General features: G+C 39.7%; 1 protein-coding gene across 2 annotated transcripts in view; it reads right to left on the bottom strand.

Moving 5' to 3' along the window:
• The window catches only part of AUH (AU RNA binding methylglutaconyl-CoA hydratase), a 262,507-nt gene that overhangs the window by 107,607 nt on the left and 140,808 nt on the right, over positions 1 to 14,092 (bottom strand). For both annotated transcript variants that reach the window (XM_074995049.1, XM_074995050.1), the window contains exons 5-6: positions 10,389 to 10,481; positions 9,329 to 9,385 (exon numbers count right to left, since the gene is read on the bottom strand). In XM_074995049.1, coding sequence (XP_074851150.1) covers positions 9,329 to 9,385; positions 10,389 to 10,481 — 150 coding nt within the window. The remainder of the gene's footprint in view (positions 1 to 9,328; positions 9,386 to 10,388; positions 10,482 to 14,092) is intronic.

Below are 14,092 nucleotides of genomic sequence, written 5' to 3'. Positions count from 1 at the left end.
GACTAAAATATTTATATTTAGTGCAAAAAATCTTGAGTATTACTACACAGAAGAATTTTTTCCTCCAGGATTTAAGACTTCATGGCAGACAGCAGCATAATGAAATAATCATATATGAACCAGAGGAAGCAATGCTAAAATTTGTTTGGGGAAGATTTGTTGAAATACTACACATTAAAATTACTTTTTTTTAAACCTATAAATGTGCAAATCCAGTATCTAGGATCTAATTTGGTCAAAATCTCTGTTGACATAACACCATTGACTTTACTGAGTTATGCAAGAGCATAAATTTGTCTCCTTCCAAAGAAGTCAACACCCTGTGCAATCAGACCAAGAATATTTGGGTAATGCCATAAAATAACTCCTGCTTTTATTTTAATAGTACCCTGACCTGGTCATTTCCTACTAGCCCAAGAAAGTATTTGTGAGTCCATCTGAATTACAAACTCATCAACCACACACTATGTTACTCATGTTATGTTCCCCCAGTTATTTTCTTTATCAGCACTTGCATCTTCTCATGACAGAACTATAATCCAGAGCTTTTTCAATAAGGTACTACCCAAATGAACACAGTTCTTCTGACACAGACTCCTTCAAACATGACAGTTCACAAAATAAGTTTTTGATGTTAAGCAAGAGATAACTAATGAATTAAAAATCAAAACATAGGACTAGCCAAAGTTCTTCTAGATAGCATTTGCCCATCAAAGACAGTCCAATTGAAACCCTAAGATGGACTCTGTGCACTAGAAAACAAGTCAATGTGGAGATGGCAGAGCATAGAAGAAAGCAAGTCAGAATCTAGCTGATGTTTTAAGTATATCAGAATGAAAGGAAAACAATTCTAGAAGATTCAGACTCTGATATGGACTGCATCCAAGATTTATACCATGATCCAGGCTGGGTCTATACTCGCCCCAGAAGATCAAACATGCGCAAAGCGGTGTATTCCAGGGTCAATGGTGACCGTGGAACTCCTTGCGAGCTGCAAGAATTAAGGAATACCAATGGGAGTTCTCCCATCGGCATTCTGCTGTGGGGACAGGGACGAATACTGACGTACCAAAAATTGACTTTGTAGCTGTCATTGGCATACCTAAAATTGCATAGCAGCCATTGATGTTCTTCATAAGTATAGACCCAGCCCCAGACAGTGATGTGTGTAGCGACCTGGAGGCAGAGGAAGCCTCTCAGAGATCTTGGTGGGTGGGCCCAGAGCACCTGTGCCCTGCCCCGCAACAAGCTGTACCTGTGCCCAGAAGTGCAAGCAGTGGGGCCAGACACTCACTAAAAGGGAGGCCTCTGAGCCAAGCAGAGGCTTCTGGCTGGGCTTCTGCAAGTGGGACCCAAAGGCCCCGCACCAGACTGGCCAGACCAACTGGTCAACTGCCCTGACAGAACCTTAGAGCCACAACCAAGCCTTCCTCTGGCCCTGTACCCAGAGTTCCCGGACCTACCGGGGCCCTCTGGCTTGCTGCAAGCCCTGGATCCAGAGAAGCAGCACCTGCGAGCCTACCTGCTGCTGGCTACCCCGAGGCGCCAGACCTGCCCAAGCTGGTGACCCTGCCAGCTACCTCCTACCCAAAGGCCCAGGATCTGGTCCAGCCTACTGTCCTGCATCCCAGTCTCTATCCTGATGATGTGGAAACGCTCAACTGGCTGGACTCACCCTCCGCTATGTATCCGGAGGACGTAAACCTACCCAAAATCCCAAAAGATTCGAGTGGGATTCCTGGAGGGAAAGGTTTCCATCCCCTCCCCCGCTTCATGGCTCACCTTATTATTCTCTATCAACTCATATGAGCTCCCAGAAAACAAAAGTTACTTTGATTATTTCTTATTCACCAAAGGATCTTCAGAAATAAGAACCCCATTCTTCGTCAGAGTTCATGTCAATGAACTGGGTTTTCAGAAGCAAAGTATGAATGGACACTTAAACCCCGCAACACTGCTCTGACCCATCCAATATTCCCTCTAGCATCCCCATTGCTCTGAGCCCCTCCAATACCCTCAGTGCACCAAGCTTGGTTAATCCCCACCACCCACACCATCTCCATGCACTCAGTAACTTCAAGAAACCATAGAAGAGGAGAAAAGGTGGTGGGGTTGCGAAGAGTGAATGTACTAGTTGGAGGCAGGAAGGGGAAGAAAAAATGTGTCCCTCTCTGAGTCTGATGTATGAGAAAGGGGCTCTATGTATTCATCTAAAATATAGGTGGCTCAGAGAGGTGTGAAGTGGCCCTTTCATCTCAAAAAGATGTTCTCAGCTGAATGAGAATACACTCTGGAATGATAACTCTGAGATGTGTGAACTGCTCCAGTCATCTCCCCCACCATCCCATATGTGCAGCTTCAGCACTTGTGCACCCAATGTACACAGCACATAAATCACTTAAGTAGAGGATTCAACTTCACTGTCCTTGGGATAACACTTGTACCTTAAACCATCAAGGGAGTACACTAATCAGTGTGTGTCACTCACAAAAGTTTCAGAGGAAGTAGAAAAACATCTGCATGAGCTATTGTTTTTGTACTGCAAATATATTTGAAATATTTCTAAACTGGCCTTTAGCTCCATTCAACAGGTGATCGCAGGAACTAAACAATCTCAGGGTCTTCAGGATTTTCCCTTAGTCTACACCAAAAAAGCTGTAAGAAAATGAAAGTGTTATAAGCAGCTCATTTTAGGGAGGCTGACCCAACAATTCACTCTTCTTTAATCATACTCAGTCCCACCGTTCAGGAAATGGTTGAGGAGTGCGAGTCATGATTACATTATCCTAACTGCTTCCTAGAGTCTCATCTTCCCTCTATTTAATTAATGCTGATTTTCTTGACAATATTTCTAAAATAAAATCAGAATTTGCATGTGGTTTTTAGAACACTTTGAAATATCAGCTGCTAAAGCAGAAATTTCAAGTAGGGAGCAAGGAACATGAACACCACATTCTCTGCAGCGGAAGACTGTGAACTCAGAACTCTTGGGCATTGCTCAGAGTCAGTGGGCACTGCAGGTCACCTTTAGGCATTTGTTACTCTGACATTGGGCTGCCTTCAAAGCCTCTGACTCGTAATGGAGCCCTAGTCCTGATGCATATGTGCATTTCATTCACTGTGGCATGTCAGTTTAGCTTGAACCAACCTGCAGCTACAAATTTAACCCTCAGTATCTGACACAATATTGCTTTCTGAAAGGGGCAGAGGATACCATAAACTCACGGAAACCAATCTTGAGACAAATGTACACACACAGATGGTTTTGTAAACACATGATTGATTTGGGGGGCCTATGTCTCAGGAACCACCTCCTTCACCATTAACACTACACTTTATCCCAAAAAGCACAGCAAATTGCAAGACAAAGTCAGCATGAAAATTTTACACCTATTCAATTTTTTAAATACTAAGTGACTCTACTTTAACTGTAGCAGAGTCAAGAGCTCTGGAACAATTTTGATACTTGGGAACTGATAATGGAAACCACATACGTTGTTTTTTATTGGTTGGTGTTTATTATTACTACTTCAAGCCAGGTGGTACTTCTAGTTCCAGCAACACTGACTAGAGCTTTTGTAAATTGTAGGAGTGATACCTGACTTCCTTTTAGGGGAAAATATGAGGACTTGTGCACTGTAAAGATCTCTGAAGTGCACAGAAGTCATTCAACATTAACCATTTTCTTCAGACTACAGCTATGTCTACACTAGCCCCAAACTTCGAAATGGCCATTCAAATGCATATTCAGGTGCCGCGCGGCTCGTCCAGATGGGGCTCCTTTTCAAAAGGACCCCGCCTACTTCAAAGCGCCGCGGCCGCCCGCATGCTAATGAAGCGCTGAATATGCATTTCAGCACTTCATTAGTAAACTTCAAAATGGCCATTTGAATGGCCATTTCGAAGTTTGGGGCTAGTGTAGACACGGCCTACAGGTTATTTGCTAAGGAGTCTCTCTCTCACTTTCTAATACGACATACAACACAACACTACTACAACTACTACTACTACTACTACTACAACAAATCACTACTTTAAAAGATAAACATTGTTGAGGTGCAAACTGAAGCACTTAAAAGTAGGAAATGCCAGAATTACGATTCACTGTGCAATCTTAACTCACTCTCCTTGTATTATGATGCCATCATTAATTACATGCCCATATATTATTTTTATCTGTTAAGTGTACAGGATGGAGGGTGCTCCATATTTTTTCCTTATTACTCAAATGTGACCTCATGCCTTATTTATACAATTCAAACTCTTCTATCAAGATAGACATATTAAACTTTCTTCCTCATAGGTTTTCCTATGGTGTTCACCACGGTGATACCTGCATGCTTCACAATCAGTCAATTCATTTTCACAACACATCTGTGAGGTCAGTCAGTAATATTTATTCTCATTTTACCTTAATCTCTGTCCCTCACCTGTAAAAAATTATCACTAATTTCTGCACCTAATTTGATATACCTTGACACTGATTTTTCAGAGTCCTATTCTTTGATGCCTACGCATCAACTCAGCAGCTGCAACAGGGCCTAACAAAGTTTCTCAACCACTTTCCAGTGTCACAACTACATTTATTTTAAATCTTTTTCTTTACTTTCATTTTTCATGATGTCTACCCAATGCACCCTTGGTCTTCCTCTCTTTCTAGTTCCTTGCACTCTGGTATTTACCACCATATGTGGTATCCTTTCTGGGTGCATTCCTAATGCATGTCAAAATCATCACAGTTGTGCTGAATTTTCTGGAATTTTCTGTAACAATGTTTTTTCTTGTCCTAGCCATCTTCTTATCACCTCTTTTTTTTTTTTAATTTTTTGCTGTCTTCGAACTCCTGATATTTGTCCCTGCAAGTATCTTTAATTTGTGGACCTTCCTTACACTATAGTATTCTAAGCTATACAGAAGTACTGGCACAACAGTTGTCTCATATACAATGATTTTCATTTTAATCAAAATGTCTTTAAGCCTTCTAGATCTTTCAGCTATCTGAATGTCAGCGCTAGTAACCGGTTTCTTCTTTTTATGTCATTCTTTGCAATCCGTATTCTTCAACGCTAACACTCCAAAATACAATAAAATTTTCCTCCTATTTTAATTGTCTCCAACTTTACTCATTACCTCTTCCTCTTGACTTCCAGTTGCCGTATATTTTGCCTTCTCCATTCTCTTCTTCAGTGTGAATTTTCTGCTTTTTTGGTCTATCTTGTCAGTTTATTTTCTGTTAGCGCCTTTCTCAGTGCTATGAGGCCAGTATCATTTGTGAATCTAAAGATGTTTTTAGTCCTCCCATATAACATCCTCTTCTCTTTTCATCTGTGAGTGCTAGAACCATTAATGTTTCCAGTACTAAGTTAAACAAAACTGGCAATAGTGTGAATACTTGTGTCACTCCTGTGGTCATCCTGAGCCACTGCATCCGCTTCTTTTCTATTCTCACTGCACTGATCGACTTGTCAGAGATATTCTGTTTCATCAGTTTCTTGGCATGCCAAACACTCTCAAAACTTGCCAAAGTCCTTTCTGCAAAATGCTCTCAAAAACCTGTACAAAGTCTAGGAAGTTTGTTAGAGAAGGTTTAGTTCTGTTGTACATACTTCTTATACCTAACTTGCAACAAATACTGATTTACTGTACCAAAACCTGGTCTAAATCTAGTCTGCTCCTCTGCAAGTACCAATTTCACAAACCTCTTAATTCTCCAAAAAGCATAGGTAAATGATTGTGTGGGCACACTCAATAAAATGACTCCTTGCATAAAAAAGTCATCTCTTTTCTGGATAAGCAGTTCTGTTATCACGTTGCCCCATTCATTAATTTCATATGCTTTCTCCTCAAATCACTTTTGAACAAGGATCAAACCAAACAGGCTATTTCAGAGTACTTAGCATAATAAAGTACTTTATATGTTTAAAGCACAGCAAATGCCCATTTCAGTTGCAGCAGCAAGCAATCAGCATTTCTGCAAATCAGATCCCAGAGTCATCATGTAATTAAAGATCCCCAGAATGCACATACATAATAAAGCTGAATTTAAAGTTGCACAGGCAATATTAATTGTTGCATTTCTTAACTTTTCAGGACTTGACTAATCAATTTTAATCTTGTTTTTTCAACTGACTTTGTGTGAGTACCTTAATTTCCTAGAATTTTTTAAAAAAGGTATCAGCAAACACAGAAATCCCACCATGTATCACACTACATCTTGGGCAGCAGCAAGGTTATACCTTTTAGATTAATGACACAAACCTCTGCTTCTTGGGTTAACTGAGTAACTGATAGCAGTAGTGTGTTTTCCTCCTCTGCATAGAGCAGCAGCAGAGGGAAGATGACACACCCACTGACATTTCAACTTACGAATGAGTTGTATTGCAAAATATTCATTTATAAGTCAGTCGTTTGCAATTCAGAACCCATTTTCCCATAGAAACAATGTTATAAATGGTAGTTACGTTCCCAGGTTAGCCTATAAAAGCCTATTTAACCCATAAAATAGCTGAAATATTGTATATTTGCCATGAAACATAGTAGAAATAGTTTTCTATTTAACCTTGAATGCTGCTGCTTGAGGAAAGTCTGGTTTAGTTAGAGGAGGATAAGGAGGTAGATGGAGAGTCTTAATGGACTTTCTGGGCATCCCAGCCACCACCTCCTCACCCTGCAAGCTCCAGCAGTCCCCATCGCCTGGCCATCTACCCCTTTGCAGACTCTGTATTGGATCCTGCGGCCAGCCCAATCCAGCACGTTCCCTGACCCTGCTGCTGCAGGCTGCACCCAGCCCACACTCACAGAAGACAGTGAGCATACAGGTCAGAGGACTCCAGAGGAGCAGGGGGCAACCATGCAGCCAATGACTGAAGGAGAAACCATGCTTCTCTCCCAAGTGCTGTTTCTCTCCAGCTGCTGGCTGCCCACTCGCTCCTCCTTCAGAAAACCAGCACTCACTCTACTTGCCATCACCTGTGCCTCTCACCTGCTCCCCTGATGGCAGCTGCAGGTGAGCTGTTGTTTGTATAGGGTGGATGTTTTTTAACTTAGGAGCAGCTCTATTTGCTGACAGGAAAGAAATTTTAAGACTCAGGAAGCTTGGCTTCTACTCCAGGATGTATAAGGGTTGAGCTCTGCTGGGCTAGGCTCCCCACCCTCAGTTCTGGCCCAAGCCTATCCTAAAGCAGGTAAGAAAAGCCATTACTGGGAAAAATCTGGCTTTGCCCCTCTAGCACATAGGCTCAGAGACTTGAAAGCCAAAAGGGACCATCACGATCATCTAGTTTGACCTCCTGCACATTGTTACAGAAGTTGTTAGGCCCTGTTGTCTAAGACTCAGTCTCTTTCTGAGTTACTGAACTCATGATTTAAAGACTTCACATACAGAGTATCCACCATTTACTCTAGGTTAAACTTCCAAATGACCTGTGACTCGTGCTGTACAGAAAGGCAAAAACTCTGCCAATGTTCCCTGTAAATATTTTCCACGAATGTGTAGAATGAATTTTATTATGTGCACCAGTACCAAGGTAATGTAAGGACATGCACCACCAGTAAAAACAAAAAAATTATTTGAAAAACACATACCATATTTAGGTATCAGGATGGGTGAGGCAGTTTAGAACTCACTACTCAATGAAATAAATGTAAGCATAAGAGAGAAATACAATCATGAAATGTGTAGACCTGTCAAAAAAATAACTGCCGTTTGAAAGAATAAATTTATGGAGACTATACGGGCATTGCAGGAAATACCAGGAAGTAACCCCACCACAAGAATGTGTTGGGATGTAAAAGAGAGAAACAAAGAAAGACGGACTGTGTGGAGGTGTGCAAGTGTTTGTATATGAGACACGGACAGCATGTGAGAGAGAGAGAGAGAGAGAATTTGTGCACTAACTGCTGGGGAAATGTATGAGAGACAAGGTGCTGTCCCTTTAAGCAAAGGAGCACTCACCCATCTGAAGGCTTGTCCAGACCTCAGTAGCCCCCAGCAGCTCAATCTACCACCCGAGCCCTGTCCCCTTCCTCCACTCTGTGGACATGGGGTATATGGACAGGAGGAGAAAGACACCCAGACATCAGCACGCCCACACCAACATTTTCCACAGAAAGCAGGGGGTCCTGGGAATAGCTGGCCAGAAGCTCCAAGAAATAGGCAGGAGCAGCACGGCAGCAGGTAGGGAAGGAGCACCTGAACACAAGCTGCAGTGTGGGTGAATCTCTACTAATAAAATGCATGGCACTTGACTGATATTTGTGCAGCCACATACCAATTCAGTTTAAAGGAAATACTGGTCTCTGACAATATGACCCAGGAGACTATTCTTTATCAAATCCAGATATGATATAATCAGACTGTGAGCAAGACCCACTGGCCAGACATCGGGAAAGAATTCTCTGTAGTAACTCGGAATCCTCCCATTCTAGTGTCCCATCACCAGCCATTGAAGATATTTACTGCTAGCAGTCGCACATTGGCTACATACCATTGCATGCAGTCTCATCATAATGCCCCTCCATAAACTTATCAAGACCAGCCTTGAAGCCAGTTAGGGTTGGGTTTTTTTATTTTTGTTTTTTCCTCCCCCTTGGATGGCTGGTTCCAAAACTTCACTCTCCTAATGGTTAGAAACCTTTGTCTGATTTCAAGTTTAAAATTGTTTATCCATTTATATCCATTGTTTTTGTGTCCGCATTGGCATTAAACTTAAAATAAATCATCTCCCTTCCATTCTCTCCCTCCCTGGGATTTATCCCTCTGATATATTTATGGAAAGCAAGCACAGCTCAGTCTAGCTTTGATTATGCTAAACAAGCCAAGCTCTTTGAGTCCCCTCTTAAAAGGTAAGTTCTCCATTCTCTGCCCTGTCCAAGTAGCTAGTTACTAGTAAGCATTAGGCTTCCCAGAATGTTTCCCAGGTAACCAGTTAGATAGCCAGTTGCACCTGGTGCATCAGGCCATCCAGAAGGATCTTGGCTGCATTGGGTCATCAGATAGGGATTCCCAGCTGTACCAAAGCAACCTGGACAGGAAGGCAGGACCTCAATCATATTGACACAGGAGAGGAGGGAAGAAGGGTTTGTGGACAGTAACAACCCCAGCCTCCATCCACAGGTGCACCAACAGTTTACCAGTTAACTGGTATCATTTTAATTGTTTGACTGATAACTGTTTTAATGGATATTTATATCCCTAGTTTAAAACTATGTTAACTCTAAATAAAAATATAAATATACAATGCATAACCAACAATGCAAAATCACAACCACCAAGACCACCAGTCAGCTGCAGGGTATGCTCATTATTACACAAGACACAAACTCATACCTGCACCGGGAATGATTGCCAGCTTTGTTTCAACTAGACCCATTTTAGCAGAAGAGGCTTAAAAAGAAACATAAAATATAATTAGTTCTTGATATAATCCGTATTAAATAATAATTTGAAAAAGTTTATACAAAACAAGTTTCTTTACAACAATTTGTTTATTTGTTAAACTTGTTTTACAAACAACAGACCATCATTTAAAAAGCAGTTGGTTACAGAAATACAGAAAGACACCAAACTGATCTGCATTTATCAAACAAACCAAGAAGCTATTCCTGTCAAGTTAGGTCCTGTACCTCATTAATTTTCACACAGGAAGATTGCTGATGTAAGTAAGTTATTTAGATCCAATAATGCAGAGAATTATTTGTAGATTTTAAAGCACTAAAAGAAAGTGGCAGTGCTATTATTTAACAACTTGAAATGGTGGAAAGTGCTTCTGATGATTATGAATTCTTTGGCTGGCTCACTACTCCCTCAGGGTCAAACAGCTTAATATACTATGAGTATGCTGGCAATTGCTCAAGAGCAAGTTTCCATTTACCTTCCAACAAATGGTTTTACAGTTCTGACAGCTGGATAGATCAAGGTTCCTCTTTTCATGTGCTGTTGTCACTTTTATTTTATAAGAGCTTAATTGCTTGTTTAATAATATACTCACAAACTAGGCTGGCCTATTTCCTGCAACCTGTTTGTATGGTAACAAATTTTAACGACAACAGCATTTTAATTATTGAAAAAAAAAAATTCAATCTCTTGCCCTAGCCTTCGGGGATCACTGCTAATGATAAAGTGAAGACTGTTAACGAAAAAAGTGAAGATCATAAGAATAAATTAAAACAGGCAACAAAAATTCTCTAGTTATCAACAGTAAGTGGTATGAAATTAAATATCAGCAATTATTTCAGTCAAGTTTCTGCTAAATCACATAGAAATAATTGAGCATTTACAATGTCAGAATATAAAAACAGTTTTACAAGGACTGTTGCCAAGATAAGGATTAGTCAAGCCTTCTGTAATGCTAATAATCTCCTGTTCATTTAATAGGATTCAGTCTTACCTGCCACTCTAATGTCACAGGCTAAAGCCAGTTCTAGGCCACCACCTAATGCAGTCCCATCTATTGCAGCAATTGTTGGTATAGGAAGATTAGCTGAAAGAGAAAATATCAGTTAATATCTGTTTACAAAGAACATTGTGAATTGTTGCCACATAATCTTTGGTTTAATTTACAATCATACGAGGAAAATAGGAACATCGGCATTGTCATTGAAGATATATCTTTAAATCAATTGTTCAAAATGATCAGTGAAAAAAATGACACTCCATCTTTCTGAAACCAGTGTGTTGCAAAGGTTCCCTTCCTCAGCTACTCAGTTCTACCCTTAATTTTGATTGTTCGCTCTGAAGTCTCAGTCCATGGCACTACCGAAATAACAAAACATGTAAAGTTCCAATTAGATGTAGACTTGCCAGAGTGCAGTGCAAACACATACGTAAATAGTAGTAACTGTAACCCAGTTAAAACCGGCAGCTTCATTCCTCTGAACATTGCTAGGCTTGGTGTCTCCACATCATGATGGGTCTTTCCCAATGTACGTGCCCATGTAGAAACAGCTACAAGATGGCCAAGTAGGGTAAACAGCAGTCTCTCCAAACATATCTGACAGGTTGTATGGTCAACAGGGAACTATGAAGCCACTGTATTGTTTGAATATAATTTTTATTATAATAGCCTTGCATATAAAATTGATTTTGTTCTTTCCTTTCATTTTCACAGTGCACTAAATGAAGAAGAGAGGAGAGCACTATTCCAGGGTTTCCTACTCTCTTCAACGTGTTCATTAAAACTCAACAGGTAGCTGAGAAGACAACCTCTGACTAGCTCCCCTCCTATTCATCAGTGACTAATATTCCTTCGGAAAATATAACAATTGGTAACAGAAAAAATTACCAGGAAACTAATTCATTTTTTGCTGTCTTCACTGCAGTAATAAAAAAAAGCAAGAAGGAAAACCAGCAAAATGTAGACAGCCTATTGTCTGAAGACCACCAGCAAGCAGTCCATAGATCACCTAGTTTAGGACCGAAGGTTCTGAAAGTTCTGAGCTATTTTATACTACACACGATTACTGCAATATGATAATTAAACTGATTGGTTAAAATAATCTGTAAGTAGTCTTTTACCACCAATAAAAACTGATGCCAATAAAGCATCCTAAAAATCGTTTTCACTCCAGGCATCAGAAATGACTTGCAATGGTCCAGAATAGCTATTGCACACCTCAGCTAACAGATCGCACAGAGGTAATAGAGGTGCAGGAATCAGACCTAACTAGCTCCGCCCTTGTTCACACTCTTAAGAAGATAGCAAATAATCACAACAACCGCTCTGTACAATGTTCTCAGTATTAATTCAATAATGACTGCAAGACTCAAAGCTAGGCTGCTTCATTTGGTGGTAGATCAGTGGTTCAGAATGTTAACTACAATGCAACGCTAACACACCATCACATAAGGAAATGAAGTACTAAAATATACTCAGGAGTACTAAAATGTAAAATGAACTTGCTTTGAAGAATTATAGCTACGGTTCCTAAAAATCAGTTCTAAAATTCAAAACCTCAAACAAAAAGCAGTTGGGTTTTCTTGACTGTGTATTAGCCTGTTACGCCATCAGTTCACTTGAAAGGTAGTCTTCGAATTCTCCATAGCTGCTGTGTGTGAATATGTGATGTGCACATATCAAAAAAACAACAGAATTATCCATTTTAACATCCCTTTCACACAAGAGAAAAAACAAATGTAAAACAATAATTGTTTTGGATAAAAAATGTGTTCCAAAATAGTAAAAATTAACATCAAGAGTAGAGCCTGTTGGGATATTAAAAGATTGTTCCTGTTTATCTTCATTTTTGAAATACTGTATGCATAAAAATGTCTAGTTGAAACCAAATTCTGATCAAACATTTGAAGCTCAAGTCCTGCAGATTCAGTTGATTTGGATGCACTCAAATCTGAAGAATGCTAAATTGAGCAGATAGACATGTCAGTCTCAACAATGATTTTACATGGGAAGACTCAGTCACTTAAATAAATAGTGAGTGACAGACAAAATCTATTTAAAGCCTTTTCCTGCAGCTAGATGTTTTTTTTCCAGAATATTCCACAATTTTTAGCCACTCTGAAATGGTTTTGACACTGTAAATAAAGACACAACACATTAAAGCATGTTTTGCATATATCCTAGTAAGCAGCTGGGCAATAGGAATAGATTTCAAATGTGATTAGTATTTATCAATGCAGAATCACAAGCCACAAGGTGCTAGTCTAGAGAAGGAATTAAAATATGGTTGGGTGGACAGATTAATGAATAATTTAACAGAAAAATAGAGAGTGCAAAATACAAACGAGATAGGTAAAGCAATCTATGCTAGCACAGACATGAAAGTTATCTTTAGAGGGAGAAGCAATATAAAATATAAGAACATCTAGGTAATAAGGTAAGGAATTAAAATTGAAAACAGCGCAAAAGACTGTTTCAAAGTATTGTAGAGCATCCAACTAAAGAATTAAAAGCAGAACATGCTAGGTCATATAATGACATTTGAAGTATTATTTCACACATCAAATTCACTGTGATTCATAAAGTAGAAAATGCCAAAGAATTTCAATCATCTGAGAGAAACAATTTGCCAGAAATACAATTCCATTAGAATTTCTAAACAAAAACTTAATAGGAAAGGTAATTAACTGCATTTATTCTTTATTACTGGCAAAGGAACTCAGACACTGGTGGATACAGTATAAAAACCTAGGTAGGCAAATCACACAGCCAAGGTGAAAACTCAAAAGCTGCGTGCAGAATTTAGGGTTCATAAGAAGGCAGATTGTTATAAAAACATTAGTAAGTGCAACAAAGTGCACTACAGAACATCTAATACATAGTAGCAGCATCACACAGCCAGTCAACATGCAGCAAGCCAATGTGCTACAGATTTAAACCCTGGCTTCCCACCCATGAAGCACTCATATAGACAAGCCCAAAAATAATCACCTGTTTGATTGCAGGAGAGTCCTACTGAAGTTAGTATCCGGTCTGGAAGCCTCTACTTAAGAGCAGTGTCTTATAAACATGGGCCATCAATTTTGCTTTGCTGGGTAGACATACTATAAGAGGGAAGTTTATGAAGTCCACTCATGTTCAGAATGTTGCAAGCTGACCCTGGTGAATTTCAGAAACTTCTGAAGAATTTAAGTATTCACTTATGATCAAGATTTTCTTAACTAGTGATTTTGGTGTCTGTATTTACAAAGGCTTATCTTCAGACACCATCGAGGCTTGATCTTCAGGAAGTGCTCAGCTCCCACCTCCCAGACAATTCTCTTGGACTGACATGGTCAGCTAGAACATTTTTAAAGGTACTGCCTAGAAACAGCTTTATAAAGATGTGCTGATATGAGCTTGTAAGTGTAGACATGGCCTTGGTTCTCATGCTAGCGTGTGTCAAGTAAATGTTGTCAGACCCTGAAAATAAAGTCTCTACATTCTTAACAACACCAGAAAATTTCACTGATTCAAGAAAAAGCTGGTCCACGCAGAGTGAAATTGATACTAATACTATATTATAAAGAAACAGATACAGTTAAATTGGTACAACCCCTAGGGCAGTCACAGTTATACTTGTATAAAGTGGATCAATATGGTCTATTTCTGTAAATTTATAGAAGCATTAAAAAAAACAGTGTGGACAAGTCTTAAGT

This window comes from Carettochelys insculpta, chromosome 5, assembly GCF_033958435.1.
Source record: "Carettochelys insculpta isolate YL-2023 chromosome 5, ASM3395843v1, whole genome shotgun sequence".
Classification (NCBI taxonomy): Eukaryota; Metazoa; Chordata; order Testudines; family Carettochelyidae; genus Carettochelys; species Carettochelys insculpta.
Note: the sequence above shows the minus strand (reverse complement) of the source record. Positions and strands in the feature narration are given on the sequence as shown.